General features: G+C 38.8%; 1 protein-coding gene across 2 annotated transcripts in view; it reads left to right on the top strand.

Moving 5' to 3' along the window:
- The window catches only part of Ppp4r2 (protein phosphatase 4, regulatory subunit 2), a 54,674-nt gene that overhangs the window by 492 nt on the left and 32,844 nt on the right, over window positions 1–21,338 (top strand). Inside the window, exons 1-2 of one of the 2 annotated variants that reach the window (XM_013513753.1) lie at window positions 1–432; window positions 639–720. In XM_013513753.1, coding sequence (XP_013369207.1) covers window positions 372–432; window positions 639–720 — 143 coding nt within the window. In that variant the 5' untranslated portion in view covers window positions 1–371. The remainder of the gene's footprint in view (window positions 433–638; window positions 721–21,338) is intronic. The other variant, XM_005383766.2, reaches the window with a different exon arrangement.

Here is a 21,338-nt window from a genome sequence, read left to right as displayed (position 1 = left end):
CCCGGCGCCCCCTGCCCCGGCCCTCCGCGGCCCCCGCGCGCCTTCCGTGGGCTGCGGAGTGAGGGCGCGGCGGAGTCCCTCCAGTGTTGCCTCACGACGCCTTTTTCGGGGCTGCCGAAGTCCGCCTTCCGCGCGCCCTAATTCTGAGGAGGTCGCTTTCCAAGCAACAGGCTTGAGAGCCGTGATCCTCAAACTTGCAGGAATCGAGTGAACTGAGCGTCTGGAGAATTACCCTGGGACGGTTCAGAACCGTTGGGGGATGGCGACTTGGGGTAGTTGGTCCTCGACGAGGCGGACCTGTGAACTTCATCGAGATAAACAGTGTGTGGGAGTCTTGGCCTGGGGACTTTGAATCTTCGCCGCATTCCTATATGGAGTCTACTTCCGGTGTTCCTCCGCGACCACACTTTGAGAAACACGGCGCGAACGATGGTTTGGACAAGTTCAGCCCTCTTAGGAAGATTCTCACCTGGGAGGAGGGTGACATGTTCGAAGTCGAAGCGGGGGATTTGAAGGGGATATTTATTTGAGAGGCTGGTTTTTAAAAATTGCGTCTGATGTGGGGAAGGAATGGGAATAGTTCGTTTTTAAAGGACACTTGAGGAAACTGATGATGTTTCTTTTCTTCCCTTATTTAGATTTTGAGAAAAAGGGGAAAAAAGAAGTTTGCCCTGTCCTGGATCAGTTTCTTTGTCATGTAGCCAAGACTGGAGAAACAATGTGAGTTGAAACCTTTATTGCGTGTTACAGACCTCATTCACAATTGCTTAGGAAAGGGGAGTAAGTGTATGGGAAAGAATAATGCGTCTGTCTAAATAGGCAGAGACCTGCCCTTTAAAGAAGGTGTTGAGTGACCCTGGGGTTCAGAGTGCATACCTGTAATCGCAGCTACTCTTCAGGCTGAGGCAGGAGGATCTCAAGTTGCTGGCCAGCCCGGGGAACTGAGCAAAGCCCTGACTCAAAATAAAAGCACTAGAGATAAGGGTAGTAGAGCATTTGCCCAGTGTATGTGGAAACCCTTCGTTTAGTCTCTAGTACTCTGAGGGGAAAAAGATTAAAGTATGTATACTTTACTTCATGTGAGCTATGCAATGAATTTCTGAAATTTGAGTTCAGAGTTTTCTGTATATCTATGCTTTGGTATACTAAAGAATTTACAAGTCTGGAAATGGAAGGGTAGAATGCATAGTCCATTATGACCCTTTTTGGCTTTAACAAACAGGCTTTTTCTAAGAATTTTGTGGCTTTGATTCTGTGTGTGTTTTGTTGTTTCTCATGTAGTCCTGTCGTCAGTCTTTTGTTTTCATATTTATATATATGAGTGCTTTAAGTGTACTTGTATTGTCTTGAGGACTCAGAGTGGCTATCTGACAAATTCCAGATGCTAAAGTTTTGGCTGTCCTGTAAACTTTCAAGGGTAGCTAACTTGTTACATATGCGCAGTATATTATTAGGCTTGTTTCCAAATGTTGTTAGTCTGAAACTTATATTAAAGTTGAGGCTATTTTCAGAAGGAAAATTCTGGTTCATTATTTGTCATTTGTGTGGTACGAGTTTTTACGCCGACCAAATTAATTTGTAGAGGACAGTACATCTTTGTTTTCATTACAGTCTGATGGGGTGATTGGGAGAAGGAAGGGAAAAGGTTTCTTTGATTTCAGTGTTAAGAGGGCTCCTAGTTTAAGAATGTAGCTTTCAGAACATAATATATAATTTTTTTGTCTTTATCACCAGGTGTTCATTTCTCACAAGATTTGCTTGTGATTATAATCTGGCTTTCAAGTAACTAGTATAATTCTGGGGGGAAAAAAACTTTAGATGCTGTAATGCATGATTTAATGGTCGTATATAAGTTGAACCTCTTTAGTGTTGGATTGAAATACATCAGGCAGCCAGGCAATCCTGAAATTCTAGTTCTTTGGGAAGTTGAGGCAGGAGAAGACCCTGTTTCAAAGAGCTGGGAATGCAGTTCAGTGGTTAGAGTGCTTGCCTAGAATATGTGAGATTCTGGGTTCAATCCCCTATGCATATATGCGTGTGTGTACGTGTATACGTATACATGTATATGTGTGTGTATATATGTGTGTGTGTGTGTGTCTTAGTCACTTTTCTTGTTACTGAGATGCAGTACCTGATACTCATAAACAGGACTGCAGAGGGGTTTGGCAGAAGAGGAGCTGTTCCTGTTGTAACGGTCAAGAAGCAGAGTGCTAAACTGGGTGTGGTGGAGCAAACTTGTTATCCCAGCTCTTGAGGGCAAGTTTGAGGCCACCCTGGGCTACATTTTGAGTTAAAGGTCAGCCTGAGCTACCTGGGTGACCCTGCCTCAAAGAATTAGATCTAATGAGGATGTGGGGAAGGAGGTACGCCTTTTTAGGTCATGGCCCTAGTGACTTTTCTGACCAAACGGGACCTCCTAACAGCAGCTGAGCTATACTATATCCCCATAATTAATCCACCTTCCAAAAATCCCTTTGAGTGCATCAGGCCTCTTGGGAGATACCTAGATAGTAAAAATATAGAGTACATGTCAATATAATGTGACTGTGTTTACTGTTACATTTGCGTTACAATTTGTGTATGTATGTCATTTTGAGACAGGGACTCACTGCAGTTTAGGCTGGCCTTGGCCTTGTAGCCCAGGCTGGCCTCAAACTTACAACGATTCTCCTGCCTCAGCCTCCTAAGTGCTGGGATCGCAGGCATGCACCACCATGCCTGGCTGTGTTACACTTTAAAAATGGAATCCTGTAGTGAAAAATACCATTTTTACCTCAGTTATAAACTTTGTTATGGAACATCTTAGCCAGAACATCTTGATTTTTTAAAATTGATGCAAAGCAACCAATTTATATAGATGGGTAAGTTAAAAATGGCTAGGTACTATCTTTCAAAAAACATAATAATAACTAAAATATAAATGCTTTTCTTGCCATTGTTCCCTTTAATCACTGGTTGGTCCAAACATTTCTTTATAGTATCAGAGGAGAAGCTTCTTTCTTCAGAAAATTTGAGTCATAAGATTATCTCAAACTATTTGGAGATAAATACTTAAAACTTAGTTTATCAGGTGTGCCCTCATTTTGGCAGCACACATACTAAAAAAGTTTATCAGGTTTGTAAAGTGGCCTTTTTGATAAAATACATTGCCTGTGAATGTATAAATGGTTGAAAATTCATGGAAGCTTTTTAACATCTGTCTTCTGGATCACCAGTTGACTGGGGAAATGATCTGACATTTTTTGGTAGTTACTCTGTCCAGATTGAGGACTTACAGTCCTATTTTCCACCCTATATTAGGTGTCTGCATATTTATAAGAATGTTTTATATTGAAATTTAATGTTTATATGTTTGGTATATGTATGTGCAGGGGAATCAAACCCAGGGCCTTGCATATGCTAGGCAGTCAAGCACCCTATTACTGAGCACCTCCCTAGCCCACATAGTTAATTTTCTCATTTTTTTTTTTAATGGTGCTGGGGATTGAACCTCAGTTCTTGTGCATGTTAGGGAAGTGCTTTGTACTACTCCATTGCATTTCTAGCCTAATTTCCTTTTACCATTATGTGTATACATAAACTATTTATTTATTTATTTAGGTCTTTTTGAGACAGGGTTTTGCTATTCAGTTCAGGCTGGTCTTGAGCTCACTTTGTAGCGCAGGCTGGCCTTGAACTTGCAACGATCCTCCTGCCTCAGCCTCCTGAGTGCTGGTCTTACAGGTGTGTGCCACCAGGGCTGGCTTTTTTGTCTTTTTGAGACAGGTATATGCAGTTCATGCTGGCCTTGAACTCACTTTGTAGCCCAGGCTATTGTCACTTGGAAGGATCCTCCTGCCTCACCCTTCCGGAGTACTGGGATTATGGGCGTGCACACCACACCCAGCAGATTATTATTATTGACTGTATTGAGGGTCTAATCCAGGGTCTTGAACATGCTAGGCAAGCATTCTACGACTGAGCTAAATCCTTAGCCCTCTATTGTGGTGTATAACATAAATAAAATGAAACAACTTTTGGGAACATTTTTTTGAGCAATGGTTGTTTTTCTGAAGGTCGTATAGTTCACAACAATGCTGAATAAACAAATGTGTTTGTTTCAGTCATGAATTAAAACATTTAATGGAATTAAAGGTATTTGATGGGCTTAAGTTGCTCTTATTTTTGATAGCCAAATTGTCCTTTTGACTAGTAGTTTTAGGTAGTATCCTTGTTCTCTGGTATAAGAATATGTTACAGCCTCACTTCCTCCAGCCATATTTTAAGAATCCTTGCCTCTTTTAGGGGGGAAGTGATTTTTGACTAATCTGGGTGCTAAACCTTCATATCATGGCTGAGTTGATTGTTTTTAGCTTGTCATTGGGCAGACTAGATAAAATCCTTCATTGAGATTTGTAATTTGATGAGTTGTTAAAAATTATTCCATGTGGATAACATTGGTTCTCAAGGAACACAAGAAATGATAGGCTTAGGATACATGGTAATTATTGTATCTGACGTTACACAACAGAAAGTTACACTCTTATTGTCAAATGAGGCAGTTGATGAATGTTAAACGTTTTTTATATAAATTCACCCAATTCCTAGGAAAAAAGTAATGAGCACGTTACTATAACATTCTGTTTTAGTTATCATTTTTGTTTTAGTTTTGTAGTAGCTTTATATCAAAAGTTAAATGCAGTCCTTACTTATATCAGTGGTCAGTGTCTCTGATCATTTTAGTTAACTAAGGCTCATTCTCTAATGTATGTCTATATATTGTATGTGTGTGCCCACATGTCAGGGGTGGCACCCAGGACTTTAGGTGTGCTAGGCAATGGCTTTGCTACTTAGCTACATCCCCAGCCCTCCCTGATAGTTTCATGAGACAGGCTGCATGGGCACAGTGTTTGTAGGGTTTTTGTATGTATGCCTTGTATATTATCTGTCCTTTATATGTGAAGATCACTTGGATCAGAAGTCTTTGGCTCATATTTTCATCCTAAGTACAGTATGTTTTCTAGTTGTGTTGCATAATTTGGCTTGAATTCTTTTTTGGGGGGGTAATTTCGCTATGTAGTTTAGAGATTACAGGCGTGGACTGCCACACCCAGCCATTCCTTTATTTACTTTGGTCTTTTTTTTTTTTTTTTTTGAGATGGGGGTCTGTCTGTACAGTTCCTTTATTTATTTTGGCCTTTTTTTCTTTTTTGGAACGGGGTCTGTCTATACAGTTTGGCTGGTCTTGAACTCACTTTGTAGCCCAGACCAGCCTCAAACTCAAAAATCCTCCTGCCTCAGCCTCCTGATTGCTGGGATTACAGGCGTGTGCCACCACATCCTTTTTTTAAAGCATTATTGAGGTGTAATTGGCATAGAATATATTACATTCATTGAAAGTATAGTTTGCTAAGTTTTGATAGCTGCACTTATGGAGCCATCACTACAATGAGGAGTGTAACCATGCATTCTTTACTCATGCAAATGTTACCTTTTTATGTATATCCTTTCCTCCAGGCATCTTTGTGTCACCTTAGATTAATTTGCATATACCAGAATTTCCATGTGAAAGGAGCTCTACAGGTGTATTTATTGTCTTTTTTTAGTCAGTATAATTTGAAGTTGGTACGTATTTATGTGGATATCAGCAAATCATTCTTTTTTCTGTGTAGTAGTCCTTGGAAGGATGTGCCTTAGTGTTTTATACTTTTCACTAGTTGGTGGGCATTTGAATTATTTCCCGTTTTTCTATTCGGCATGCGAAACTGCTCTGAACATTTGCGTATAAGACTTTGTATGAACATAGCATTTTATTTATCTTGAATAAACATATAGGAGTGAAAGGCTGGATCATATGCAGGTGTAATTTTTGTGAAACTTCAAACCGTTTCCTAGGGTGGTTATATCAGTTTGTATTCCCACCACATGTTTTTCCAACACTTAACTAAGGGCAGTATTTTGGGAGCCTAGGGTAGGTGGTGCTGGGAATTGAAGCCAAACCCCTTTATTCATGCTCGTATGATCAGTGTTTTTAACTTAGTCATTCTCTTAGGTACATATTACATAGTGGTTTTATTTTATTTTATTTTATTTTATTTTTTGTCTTTTTGAGGCAGGGTCTCGCTGTGCAGTTCAGGCTGGCCTTGAGCTCACTTTGTAGCCCAGGCTGGTCTTGAACGCGCAACGATCCTCTTCTTTGTGGGCATAGTGGTTTTAAATTTGCATTTGCCCTATAACTGATGATGGCTGAACATCTTTTTATGTCTTATTTGCCATTAAATACCTCTTTGGTAAAATGATTGTTCAACTTTTTGCCCGTTTTTAAATTGAATTGTTTGATAGTGAGTTTTGAGAGTTCTGTGTATATTCCAGACTTACCTGACATGATTTGCAAATACTTTACTATTTTGTCACTTTTTTTCATTCTCAACATTTTTAAGAGAAAAAAATCTAATTCCAAAGTTTTAAAAAGTTTCCTTTTTTGAAAGTCTTACTATATTATTGTGTTTATTTGTTCCTGAGTACTTTTTAGCTTAGGTTTTATTTTGGAAATACTTTCTTATATTTATGATTACATTTTCTTGAATTCTGTCACATTTCCGAGTTTCTCTAATTTGTACTTAATGTTGTATTCTGTCTTTTTTCTTATTGTCCTTTAGCTCATTTTGATGTATGGTAGTATGATGCAGTTTTGATCTGTTTGTGAACAAGCCTTTGTGATATGGCTTTTGTTTTTTCTTTGTAGGGGGTGTTAATTTGTACTTTGCTCTCTTTGTCTTATAATAACTGTATTGGGTATGACCTTAACAATTTGCTCTTACTCATTTTCATGTGAAAGTGGTTTTCCTGAACTTTCAGGAGGTGGCACAATTCCGAGAGTAGCTTTTGTAACTGTAGTTTCATTGTTTTTGTGATGTGTTGAAGATACGACTCTTGTGTTGTGAAATTCCAGGCTCTGTTCTCTACTTCTTTTATTTGGACTTTGCTCTCATCTCTGTTGTTTTCACTGTAGCGAGCTGGACACAAACTCTTGGGTCACATTCAATAGCTCAATATGACCAAGATTGCTTCTCCCTTTCAGATATTTCTGAAGGTCCCTACTTTTCACTTGCTACTTACTGGTTAGGGTCAAACCCACCTCATTCTCAGCTGCTGCTTTCAAATTAGTCTGCCATGATTCCAGTGAACATCGGTTGACTGTGGTGTGATTCTCCTCTTTTTTGGTCATTGAGGTACACTGTGGCTTTGCTTTGTCCTGCACAGATCTTGATGATGTTTGCAGGTCATATGACTGTTACTCCTCACCCACATTTTGGGGATTGTTGGGCTACTTTGTTTCAGCTAGTTTTGTTCATTAGTTACTGATTTTGCTATCTAGTTAGTTGTGTGACATGGACTTTTGAGAGATGAAAATTAAAGCACCACTGCCACCATCTCAAAGAGCTTTGCTTTTTAGGAAAACTTTAAGATTCCTGTTAGGTCAGTTTCTTCATTTATAAAATGGGGATAATAATAGTACCTTGGATAGTAGGCAGTTAATTTGGGAGGGTGCCACATACCTGTAATACCTGGCTGAGGTAGGCTGACATGTCAAAATAATATGAACACACAGAACTTGAGTGCAGTGGGGAAAAAGCAGACTCAAAATAAAAAAATGAGATAGGGCTGAGGATGTGTCTTGATGATGTTCCTGGGTTCAGTCTCCAGTACTGCACACACACATACACACACACACATACACACCACAGAAAATAAAAAAATGGTGGGCAATTGATGTGCAGAAAACTCAGTACAGAGATTAAGTACTCTGTCCATAAATAATAGTTGTGATTATTATTTTTTTCCGGTACCAGGAATCAAACTCATGACCTTGTGCTTGCCAGGCAGGCGCTTTGCCGCTGAGCTAAATCTCCAGTCCCTAGTTGTGATTATTGATAGAGCTCTTTTTTTTTTTTTAAAGAAAACAGTACTAGGAATTTTTCCAGGGCTTCACATGTACTAGGTAAGCACTGTATGATTGAGCTACAGATCTCTAGTCCAGTAATGCACATTTTGAGTCTGCTTTTTCCCCCCTTGCACGCATGTTTTTGTGTTATTATTTTGACATGTCAGTAGGAAAATAAAAGTTAACTTAAAAGTAGTTATCAACACATAATATCTGCATTAATACAAACAAAATCCTTTTAAACCCTTGTTGGGCTAGATCCCTTTTTGTTTTTCTTAAGGGGAAGAACTTTGTTTTGTCTAACAATAATTTATTAGATACTTAAAAATTGTTTCTAGCTGAGTAGGGTGGCTCACGCCTGTATTCCCAGCACTCGGGAGGCTGAGGCAGGATGATCCTAGTGAGTTCAGACCAGCCTGGGCTACAAAGTGAGCTGAAGGCCAGCCTGAACTGCATAGCGAGACCCTGTCTCAAAAAAAAAAAAATGTTTTCTAAAATGTCAACATTTTTTAAATGGGAAAGGTATTACAGATAAAGAAAAAGGTTTTGTTTTATCCCTCCCTAGATGTGTAACTACTGTTTTTTCCCCTTAATACTGAGAAAAAGAAATAAGATCTCAACTACTGATTTGTTGAATTTGCTAGATTTTTATAAGTCACTTTACCATTTATAAGTACTAAGATATTTAATTGATAGGAATTATCCATGTTTGTGTAAAGTCCTCTCCTGTTCTATGATCGGTGGCACACAGAGAGGAAGCACAGTAGTCAGTAAATATTAGTTGGGTAGATGCTCATTTGCTTGTAAGTATTCCAGTAAGTACGGTGATTAAGGTATGAAGAAAATTTTCTTTTTCTTTATAACAACATAATGTAATGTTGTAGACCTGCTGGATTTTGTATAGTAGGTAAAGTCTAGTGAATGATGCACTACACGATAGGTTTTTTTCTAATTAATTTTTCTAATTTTCATTCTCTAGTGCATGAGTGAGCTTTTGTTTTCCATGTTCAATCCAGATTTTTTCTGGTGGTTGGCTAGTTCCTCAGTTTCGTGTGAGCTAGCATGTGATGGGGAACCAGTGTTATGTCTTAGGAGTGTGGTTTGAGTTCCAGATTTAGTTTGTCCACTTCTGTGTATGACTTCGAGAAATGCTTGTGAACTTGTTTCGTCCTTACTTGAAAAATGAGGGTTTATACCTGTAGTTGCCCAAACTGTTTGTGAGGACTTTCATTATAGCTTTAAATATTGAAATTCGAGGGAAAGTAAAAATTACAACTGTCTTTATGCAAAGTGTAAAATAATGAATTGGGCTCAATACACAAGTCCCTGATAATCGTTTGGAAAGTCCTGATTTGAGAATCAGGAGAGCACAGGACAGACTTAGATTTGAATTCACAACTCTACCACATAGTTAATACTACTGTGTGGCTGCAGCTTTTAATTTCTTCTAGGGACAGGTTTGTTTTTTTGTTTGTTTCTGGTACCGGGAATCGAACTCACGACCTCGTGCTTGCCAGGCAGGCCCTGTGCCGCTGAGCTAAATCCCCACCCCCCTTCTTTTTTTTTTTTTTTTTTGGTTTTTTGGTTTTTCTCTGGTACCGGGAACTGAACTCACGACCTTGTGCTTGCCAGGCAGGTGCTTTTGCCGCTGAGCTAAATCCCCAGCCCCTTTTTAATTTCTTCTAATCTAGGGGCTGGGGATTTAGCTCAGTGGCACAGTGCCTGCCTGGCAAACGCAAGGTCATGAGTTCAATTCCTGGTACCGGAAGAAAAAAATTTTCCTCTAATTTATAATCTTTGTAAAAATCAGATTGTAAAGTAGATCTATTTTAACAGATATTGTAGGGATTAAATGAATTTATACATATATAGTGCTTAGCACAGTGACTGGTACTTAAGTGAGTGTCCCCCCAAATAAGAACTGCTATAACTAATTATTGTAGCTTTAGCGATATAAATCACTTAAATTACCTTGGGCGACATTTTTCTCAGATGCTAAATGTGAGGCTTTTCACCGGTGATCTCCAGGCTGAAAAGTTCCTGGGAATTTTTCTGTTGTAGCATAAAACAATTGTTATCTTGGAGTGGTACTGTAGCAGTAGTGATTAGCAGTGGTGAGTGGGCCTGGTGATGATGGGAGATGTTCACAAGAGTGTGCTGCTAGGTGAATAGTTTGGAGACAGTAAGTAAAAGTGAGAATTGTCTGTATTTAGATGAGAACAACAATCATTGTTATCAGTAAACTCATTAGTGCCACTAAGAGATTTTCAAAATATTTTAGTGTTATCTGTATGAACATGTGGTTTTTATTCATATTCAGATACTGGTTTGTGTTTGTCAGCAAATGTATGGGTTTATAATGTTTACAGACTACTACTAGAAACCTGTCAAAAACTTGATGTAAGCTGGACCTGGCCCACACCTGTAATCCCAGCACTTGGAAAGCTGAGGCAGGAGAATAGGAAATGAGTTTGAGGCCAGCCTAAGCTACGTAGTGAGTGAGTTTAAGGCTAGTCTAAACTACGTGGCGAGACCCTGTCTTAAAAAACAAAAACAACTTGATGGATGTAGCTTCAAAGCATTCATTAGTAAAAAGTAAGTTATGGCCCATATTACTTGCTTGCTTTCCATCTGTTCTGTGGACCCTGAGTCTTTTACCCTTTCTGATGTGAGGTTTTTTTTTTTTTTTTTTTTGGTACCAGGAATCGAACTCATGACCTTACGCTTGCCAGGCAGGTGCTGTACTGCTGAGCTAAATCCCCAGCCCCTGATGTGGGAGTTTATTACTGGAAAGATTGAGCCTGTGTGTGTGTGTGTAGGTGGAGGGGCTGCCTGCCTAAAACAAGTATCAGTAATGATAACAAAACTTTAATCAGTAATTATATGTGTTTGTGGAAGTTACATTTTGAGAAATGTTTGTTTCTTTTTTTGTTGTGCCCTCAGATATATCTGTCTTTTCTTCTGGTTTCACCCACAGCAATCCTGTTAATTTATCAGGCTGCCTGGGCTTGGCATTGTTTGTAAAGTAGATGTATGGAATCTGCCTTGTAACCACCCTGCAGTTTCCATCCTAACCAAATACCTTGAGTTACCTGAATGTTAAATATTACTGAGAACACAATTGACTATAGTGAATAAAAGCTATTTTCACTATCAGATTAATGATGTAAAATAATAATATCCTCAGGGGTTTAAAAATGTGGCATAGTATATGTTGTAGTAACAAATAGAGCTTTTCATTATCGCATCACTTTAAAAATTAAGCTGGGGATATAGCTCAGTGGCACAGCTGTGGCAGGTACAAGGTCATGAGTTCGATTCTCACTACCAAAAAAAAAAAAGCTTTATGGAGAGGCTTTTGCTAGAATGCAGAGCCATTTGGAGTTGTATGTGTTGGGGTATCTTTTTTGTCTGTGTATAATCTTTTTGACCCCATCTTAGAAGACAGTCCTGGTTAAAATGCTACTTTCATTATAATCTACTTAAATAGCCATGCTAAAACAAATTACTGGAACTCCTCAGGTGAAAATACGGGTAATAACACTTAATTTAACAAGGTTTTTTCTGGGGGGTACTGGGAGTCAAACTCCAAATTTTGCGTTTGCCAGGCAGGTGCCTGTGCCATTGAGCCGTATTCCTGGCCCCTTAACAAGAATTTTGTGAAATGCAAGTATTCAGCAAATCTTAGATTCTTTGGTTTGTTTATACGCTGATAGTGAAAATTACTAGTAAAAATAACAGTACTGAGTTTTTTAGAGACAAGGTCTTGCCCTGTAGTTCAGGTTGGCCTTGAACTCACTCGGTGATCTTTGTGCCTCGGCCTCCCGAATGCTGGGATTACAGGCATGTGTCACCATGCCTGGCAATAGTACAGTTTTTATACTGAAACATTTTGTAGCTTACTGAAGTTTAGTGAAATAAAGATTTTTGGGGAAGGGTGGTGCTGGAGGTTGAACTCAGGATCTCTTGTATGGTAAGCATAGGTTCTACCCTTGAGCTACATTTCCACCTTCTGAAATGAAGTCTTAATGAAAACATACTGACTGGTTACAGTGGTTTCTTTCTAGGCCGAATTTAGGCCCTAAGTCTTACCTAGCTTTATATTGTCTAAGCTAGCCATCCCCCCCATTTCCTCCCTCCCCCTCCTGCCCAAAAAACTGTTTTAGCAAAGGGTTTGTGTTTGGTTGGAGGGCAGTGCTGGGGATCAAATTCAATTAGGCAACTGCCCTTCCACTTAGTGTACCTGTCCCCAGCCTACTTTCAGCTACTTCCTACCTCCCCTTTCATAGAACCAGGTATGACTTAGGCTCTTGGACGTGCAGTACATTGAACTTTCTTTTCCCATCTCCCTGTAATTTGTCTAAATTCTCTACAGGGGATGTGACTTTTTAAGTATTTTTGACTTGTTATTTTATTCTTGTTTTATGTAGTGCTGCTTTTTTTTTGGGGGGGGGGTCTTTTTGAGACAAGGTCTTGTTCTGCAGTTCAGGCTGGCCTTGAGCTTACTTTGTAGCCCAGGCTGGCCTTGAACTCTCAAGGATCCTCCTGCCTCAGCCTCCCGAATTTTGGTATTACAGAGGTGTGCCACCACTCCAGCCTTAAGCTAACATTCTTGATCCGGACTTTGTCTCTTACCATCATTCAGACTTTTCCAGGTTACTTGCAGTTGACTGAATATGTAGTGTTCTGTTGTTTGCTAGTGTTAAATTCTAATACCATTTTGTTTATTGCCTCAGATGTCGTAGGATACGGATTGTTTTTTAAGACTGTTCAGATGCCTCCTGCAGGCAGTCACACACCTCTTGATGGAGATAAATTGTGAAAAACGGTGGTTGAGGGCTGGGAAGGTGGCTCAGCAGCACAGCGCCTGCCTAGCAAAGTGCAAGGTCCTGAGTTCGATAGAGTTTGATTGCCGGTACCAAAAAAACCCCCAAAAAACCGGTGGTTAATACTATTATGGAAACATCCTAGAGTGCAATTACAGGAAGTGGGTGGTATAGGTCAATCACTGTATGTGGCCTCTGGATGCAGTTAAGATTTATAGTACGCTTTCCTTTTTAATAAGGGGTAAGCTGTAAGATAATGCAAAAATATAATAAATAAATAATTAATAGCCATTCGTTATTACTAGGTATTATGTACTGTACTTCGTATGTGTACTACTTTTATATGACTGGCATTACAGTAGGTTTGTTTGCTTTAGCATCACCACAGATGTGAGGACTGCACTATGTCCTTATGATTGCTATGACATTACTACATAATAGGATGTTTCTCCCTGTATTATAATCTCATGCGGCCACCGTTATATGTGCAGTCTGTTAGCCAACAAAACTTGGTTTTCTTGAGTCATCTTTTCTCAGTAGAAACTGCCACGCATTTATTGCCTTTTACATTATGGCTCTCTGTGGTAGTCAGTTTCTATTCATAGTTCTGTAAGCTTTGGTGAGAGGTGAGCATGGCTTGGTCAGAATGTGGCACACAGAAAGAGGGTTAGAGTTGTAAATAGAAGAAAAAAACATTTGTCTCTGGGTACAAAGGGAATACTCTTTATAATTTCAGGAAAAGAAATTGGTATCTGAGTCTTGATTACTCATACCCTTGGATATTCTGAGACAAGCTTTGCTTTCTGTCTTGCCTTTCAATTTCTGTATGCCCACATTTTGTCTATCCTTTCTCATACAGTGCTTATCCATTCCTCCCTCCCTCCTTTTTTTTGTCTTTTTGAGACAGGGTCTCGCTATGCGGTTCAGGCTGGCCTTGAGCTCACTTTGTAGCCCAGGCTAATTTCAAACTTGCAAGAATCCTGCTGCCTCAGCCTCTCGAGTACTGGGATTGCTGGTGTGCATCACCACGCCCGGCCCTTCCCTTTTTTTTTTTTTTTTTGGGGGGGGGTCTTTTTGAGACAGGGTCTTGCTATGCAGTTCAGGCTGGCCTTGAGCTCACTTTTGTAGCCTAGGTTGGTCTCGAACTTGCAACGGTACTCCTGCCTCAGCCTCCTGAGTGCTGGGATTACAGGCGAGTGCCACCATGCCTGGCCCTTCCCATATTTTTAAAGAATGTAGTCACCCTGCAATTTCAGAACCCTGTTAAACCATTTTCTGTCCTGTTATATGGATGTTTTGTTATAAATAGTGTTTTTCCTTATGAGCTAGACTCCTTAGAAGACATAATTCGATTTTTCTGTGATTATATCCTTCTATATTATATGTGCTATTGTTTCAAAATAGCATACTTGATAACGTAGTTGGGCTGATGCAACAAAATACAGACTGGATGACTTAACTGAAAATTTTCTCAGTTCTGAAGTCCGAAAGTTTAAGATAAGGATATTAGTTGTGATTTGGTTGTAATAAAGCTTTTTTGTTGACCATGGCTATGTATCTTCCCAGAGTACAGAGCATGTACATTTGTTTCTCATAAGGTACTAATCCCATCATGAAGACCAAGACCCTCTGCTCATAACTTCATCTAACCCTCATTACCTCTAATAGGCCCCACCTCCAAATGCTATGATGTTGGAGTTTAGGCCTTCAAAATATGAATTAGGGTGGGAAACAAACACTTGGTTTATCACACTTGGCAAAGGTTTGTGCAGTTAGTGCTTCTCTTTGGGTTTACTGATTAAAATCTTCATGAAGATAGGTTCTTGAGAAATTTCAAGTTGTATAGTTCTTAAAACTTATATGAAAGATAAATCCATAATCAAGAGTAACAGTGTAGTAAATTATTACAATGCCTCATTATCTTCATCATTACTTAGTACAAGACATAAACCAGAAAGATTCTACAGATAATGCAAATCCTTTTCAGTGATCCAAGATAAACTAAAACTATAGTAGTATGATGGGATCAACTAGCATATATATTGAAATATTTTTAGAACAATGGAATTTGTAATTTGGGAAAGTATTGGAAGTTCTCCCTCTTACCTATCTCCCTTCTATTTTGTTCCTTTTTAAAATGTTTTTCATATAATAGAAATAGCTGACCATGGTGGCACACATCCGTAATCCCAGCACTGGGGAGGCATAGACAGGAGGATTGCTGGAGTTGATGGCCAGATTCAACTGCATAGTGAAACCCTGTCTCAGAAAAACTATAACTCAAATTTATATAATAGAAATCATGCAATATTTGAGCTTGTTTGTCTAACTTAAACAGAATCTTAGGTGAAATAAACCTAAGATGCTCTCAAGTTGTATCCTCTTACCTATGAATATCTTAGGTTTATCTTTGTCATGTTGCTTTGTGAAGCAAACATTTTAAGTGTACTCATATCTGTGTTGAGAGAGTGGTAGGAGATAGGATTTATTAAATGCTGTATTACACCTTAGATTACTGTGTTACAAGTTAGATACTTTAACATAGATTATGAAAAAGCACTAGTGTGATTTTTTTTTTTTTTTTTTTCCTGAAAGGGAAGTGCTTTCCTTTTAAATGTGCTATTCAGTGTAGTGTTTATAGTATCTTTCTTGTTTTTTTGAGGCTGGCTTTGAACTCACTGGGCAGGCCAGGATGGGTTAAAATTTACCACAATCTTCCTGCCTCAGCCCTCCCAGAGTGCTGGGATTACAGGGATATATTACCATGCGCCTCTGATTTGTGGATTTATGGATGAAATAGTAATTCATGAATCTGAACATTGTTCTGCTCTGCTCTGCTCTGCTCTGCTCTGCTCTGCTCTGCTCTGCTCTGTTCTTTATTCTATTCTATTCATTATTTTTTGAGATTTTTTTTTTTTGCTGTTTAGTTCAGGCTGGCCTTGAACTCACAGTGATCCTCCTCCAGCTTTCCAAGAGCTGGGATAATAGGTGTGTACCACCACACCCAGCTTATTTTAAAATTTGTAATTGAACAATATAAAAAAACTATGAAAGCATGAGAACTGGGATGAAGTTCTAAGAAGTGTGCTGTTTATTTTTTCCTGGTGTTGGAAATTGAACTTGGATTGAATTTGAACTCTTGCTTGCTTGTTAAGTACTCTACTACTGACCTGTATCCTCAGTCCCTGTGCCCAGTTTTTTAAATTGCTAAATTTTAGTATTGATAAGGCACAAAGAATTTAAAAATGTGGTGTAGGGTATTTAAAATACTTCATATAAAAGTAAGGTACTTTATAAAATAATTTGAACCATGCAGTATTTCACAAAAGGAAGTGGCAGTCCTATTTTTATTTGAGTATATTAATTTTGAAAATACTACTTATGTGTATTTAGTAGAATAACAATTGCAAGACATTTGGTGATTTGCTTTATGAAAAGGTCACCATGAAAAACTAAAGAATACTTGAGCTGACTTTTATATTTTAAGGAATTAAATTGAGATTTTCTGGGTGTAATATACTTGAAATACCAATAGATTCTCGAAAGTGTAGTTTACATCCACTATTCTTTTTGGCATTTGGTTTGAATGTTTTTAGTTTTGAATTACAATGTTTTACCCTAAGTAGCTTAATCTTTATCAGTTTGTAATTTCTTGGGCTTTAAGCAGTTGCCTTTTAAATTCTTTTTTTTTTTGTACAGGAATTGAACTCATGACCTCAAGCTTGCCAGGCAGGCACTGTGCCACTGTGCTATATCCCCAGCCTGCCTTTTAAATTCTTAAAAGGTGAAAAGCTTTCATTAAGAAAGCTTTATAGATATTATTGGCTGAAAAGAGCAACTTTATTTAGATGAGAAGTTTTAAATTTTTATACACATACTGAACTTTCACAAATTCAGATCTAATTTCTAATGTAGGAAAATTAAGTTTTGGGCCTGATGGAGTAACCTAGGATATATACATCAGAGAGATAAAATTCAAGAAAAAACTAACTGAAAAAATGCTTAGTTTTCATAAAGCAGGAAAATAGTGGCAGTGATCAGTCTCTTAAAGACATTGTCATTGTGTATAACAACATAGTATTCTGCACCATAGTACTTTTACCTTCTGGCAGGTTAAATTAAACAAAAACCAGGGGCCTAAGCGTACTAAGCAAGCTGTCTACCACTGACTTATACCCTTAGCCTTTAATTTTTTAAAATTTTAAGACAAGATTTTGATAAATTGGGATGGCTGGCCTTCAATTTCTGATCTTTTTGCCTCGGCCTGCTTAGTAGCTAGGATTAAAGGCACATGCCACCATGCCCCAGCACCATGATTCAGATGTTTATGCATCACCCTTTACTTGTGCTAAAGTTGAAGATCCTTTTGAAATTTAAAGGGGTGTATACTTAAATTGCTCTTCTCTCAGTTGTACTATGTATTTTTCTGCTCAGGTTCCCTCATTCCAGTGACTTTGTGCATTTTATTTCTTGTCCTGGAACAAAGACCCTTTCTCTGTACTCACCTTTTAAGATAAATGCTGAGAGCTTGGTATGGTGACATACAACTGTAATCTCAGCATTCTGGCTGGGGCTGAGGTAGAAGGATGTACCCTGGGCAGCATAGTGAGACCGTGTCTTCGAATAAACAAACTTAAAAGAGAGGGCTGGGGATGTAGCTCAGTGTGAAGACCCTGGGTTCAGTCCCCAGTACTGCAAAAAATAAAACCAAATGAACACCCAAAGTACTGTCTTTTTTGGAACATTTCCACTGAATTACATGTGACTCAGCACATTATAATTATTTTTATCATCATATTTTTCCATTATTATTTTTCTTTTCTTTTTTATTATTTTTGCTATACTGGAGGTTGAACCCCAGATCTTTGCACTAAGCTACAGATCCCCAGCCCCATTTTCCCCCTTCAGTTTTTTATTTTGAGACAGGTCCTGCTAAGTTGCCAGGCTAGAGTTGAATATGCAATCTTCCCTGTTGAGCCCACTGTGTTAGGATTACAGGCATATGCCACCATGCCTGCTGTACAGTTTTTTTTTTTTTTTTTTGGTCTTTTTAAGACAATATGCAGTCAGGGTGGCCGTGAGCTCATTTTGTATCCCCAGCTGGTATCCCAACTAGCAACAATCCTCCTGCCTCAGCCTCCTGAGTGCTGGGATTACAGGCATGCACCACCATGCCTGGCTTGTACTATTTTTTTGTTGTTGTTTAGATTATGACCTTCATGAAGGTATCTAGACTCCTTTTCATCTGTTCTCTGATCACAAAGTAACTTAGACATGCATATTTGCATTAACTTTTTAAAAATTTCCAAAAAGACGAACAAAAACAAAAATAAAAACAAAAAGGCCAGACGTGGTGGCTCACGCCTATAATCCCAGCACTCGGGAGGCTGAGGCAGGAGGATCGTTGGGAGTTTGAGACCAACCTGGGCTACAAACTGAGGCTTCAAAGTATGCCTGAGCAGCATAGTGAGACCCTGTCTCAAAAAGACAAAAAAAAAAAAAAAATAAAAAAAAAAAAAAAAAAAAAAAAAAATTTCTGACCTATACTGTACTTAAAACTGGATCTCATTATGTGTCATGAGCCTCGCAATGAATGAAATCTGGGTTCTGCCATTTATGACTCTGCAGCAAGGTAGATATTAGGTTATTTAGTCTATCTCTGATTTACCTTTTAATCATGTAGGGACATGGTCTGAGTAAACTCTAGAGTTGTTGTGAGGACTGAGTTAATATACTCATAGAGTTTAGAACATTACCTGATATTCGCGGTGTGTTTTTACATTGCAGTTTAAGTATAAATCTAAATGTTAATGAATTACTAAAACAGTTGCACACGTAATAGTTCTCATATAAACTTGATGGTATTTTTCTACGAGGTTTTTCCCCCTCTATTCTAGGGTTGTGAACATCATTCACGTGAATTAGGCTTCAGGATATTCATTTACTCATTCACCAAAAATAATATTAAGTAGTACTTGCCAGAACTTATTCTTGATAGTAGGCAGTGGTAAATATGAATATGTTACTGGATTGTAAAGGCAACGTGAAAAGGATAAAGAGTAAGGATGGTGAGAGTTAAGGATGGGAAGGCAGTTGGCATTTTAAGGTGGTGTGGGCAAGCCTTATTTAACAAGTGATATCTGAGTAAGAACTGGAACTAAAGGAGTTAGCCATGTGGCATATGAAAAGCGTCCTAGACAGAGCAGTCTCCAGCAGAAAAGCCCTTAGAAGTGTGTTCAACCTTTTCCCGTTGGAGGTCATTATGGCCGGAGTAGACTAACCAAGGAGAAGGATGTGGGACAGATTTGTAGGGCATTGTTCACCATTGTACTGACTTTGGCCTTTACTCTTCAGTGAAATCCTGAGCTATTGGAATGTTTAGAAGTGGCATAATTAGACTGAAGTATTGAAAGAATTGGTCTATTTTGTGCTGAAAATATTTTAGGTAACGTAAACTAGATATAGATTTTTTTTTTCTCTTTTGATTTTCTTTTTTCTCCTTTCCTCCTCCTTTCTTTCTCTTGCTTTTCTTTTTTGCTGCTTGGAATTGATCCCAGGACTTCATACATTCTAAGCAGGTGCTAAATCCCTGAACTATCCCCTAGCCCTGTATAGAGTTACTTGAATTCAGGGTAAGTGATGATAATGGTTTTGGTCAGTGATGGCAAGCCTTTAGAGCTTTCACTGATAACAAACAGCCTGCTGTGGCACATGGGCCATATGTCCAGGTTCGCTACCACTGGTTAGGTAAGTGGTGAGCAGAGGTAGTAAGAATTAGTCAAATTCTTTATATATTTTGAAAGTACAGCTGATAAGATTTCCTGGTAGGGTATGGTGTGGGAGAAGAGATCCTGTAAATGACCCAGGAGTTTGCCTAAGCATCTAGAGGGGTGGAATTTATCAAGCCTGAGAGGGGAAAGGCTGTGGGAGGAGCAATTTGTGGGATCAATCAGTTCAGTTTTGAACATGTTGAGTATTCTTTGGCCAAGTGACCCCAAAGAGTAGATGGTTGGATTGATGAGTCTAGAGATTAGAAGATAATATAGAGGCTATTACAAACTTCCATCCTAGATGAGATGACCAGGTGTGGCTAGAGAAGACATAGACCAGTGATGGTGAACCTTTTAGAGTTTTCAGTGATAACAGACAGCTGGCTGTGGCATGGGTGCCATAGATTTGCCACCACTGATGTAGACCGAGCTGTTGTTAGTGGGTGTTGCAGTATTAAGCAGTTTGGGAAACCAGAAAAGGGGAACAAGCAGGAAGCACCAGTGAGATTAAAGAAAACCTGGGAAAGTAACTAAGGAGGGATCACTTGTGTATAGTAGTCTTGCTAGGCCAATTACAGTGCGGTGTAGGTGTTGACCAGTAGATACAGCAATAAGGAGGTCATTAGTGACCTTGATTAAAGCAGATTATGTTTTGTTTTTGAGACAAGGTCTATGTAGTTCAGGCTGGCCTGGAGCTCACTTTGTAGCCCAGGCTGGCCTCCAACTTGCAAGGACCTCCTGCCTCAGCCTCCCGAGTGCTGGGATTACAGGCATGCGCCATCATTCCTGGCAGATTAGGTTTAATGTTCGGGCTAAAAGCTTGATTGAGTGGATTTGAGAAATACCGAGAGGGGAGATAACTGTTTACAGGAATTGTATTTTAGAGGGCAGCAAATAAATAATGTGGGAACTAGGAGGAAAACAGTAATAAGAAAAAATTTCAAGATGGAAAAAGCCTCCCAGCATATTTATAAGCTGGTGTGGGAGTGACCTGTTGTTTAAAAATGATGTAGTTGATAGGAGAAAGGGGAGAGTTGCTCAAGTGATGCTTCTGAGTGGGTTGAATAATAGGAGGGTGTGGTGTGTAAATAGATGACATATAGAACATCTATTATAACAGGTAGAAATTCAGAGTGTGTATATGTGTGTGCTGGTGATTAGGTAATTAAGGTCAGGCCCTGGAAATTCCCTCTTTACTGCTTCTGATTTAAAAGTGAAACAGGAGGCTAGATCATTGAGTGTGAGAGTGAATGATGGTTTGAAGAGGCAAAAATATGAAATAGTGCGTAGTTCTGTAGAAGAGTCTCAGAGTAAATAAACTAGCATAATATAATATTGCTGGCAGCACTAATAATGTATATGAGATCAGCCAGCATATTTGTGCATTTTTCTCTTTATTTTCATCTTCATGTATATAAGTATGCATTAATGAGGATTGCATTTAACCAGTGCTGTTGATTTTATTTTGTTTTGGCCTTGAACTCACTGTGTACCCCTGTCTGGCCTTGAACTCACAGAGATCATCCTGCCTCAGCCTCCTGAATACTGGGATTACAGGCATGTGCCACCAGGCCCGGCCTAGTACTGTTGATATTTCAAGTACACCAAAGCCAGATAGAGACTAGGAAATCAATTTTATTCTAGGGAATGATTGTAATTATTAATTATTCTAACTCACACTGAATAATGAAGGAAGAGATAATTTCCAAGGGGTGAGGGAGAATTAAAAGGTGGTAGAATTGATTGGAAATCTTGGTGTGGTTAAAGATTTTTTGTAGTATTGTAGTATCTCTAAATGTCTTTAGTTCATCAAGACTA

This window comes from Chinchilla lanigera, unplaced genomic scaffold, assembly GCF_000276665.1.
Source record: "Chinchilla lanigera isolate Chin_1 unplaced genomic scaffold, ChiLan1.0 scaffold00020, whole genome shotgun sequence".
Classification (NCBI taxonomy): Eukaryota; Metazoa; Chordata; class Mammalia; order Rodentia; family Chinchillidae; genus Chinchilla; species Chinchilla lanigera.
The sequence above is the reverse complement of the archived record's forward strand: the minus strand, read 5'-3'. Positions and strand labels throughout refer to the sequence as shown.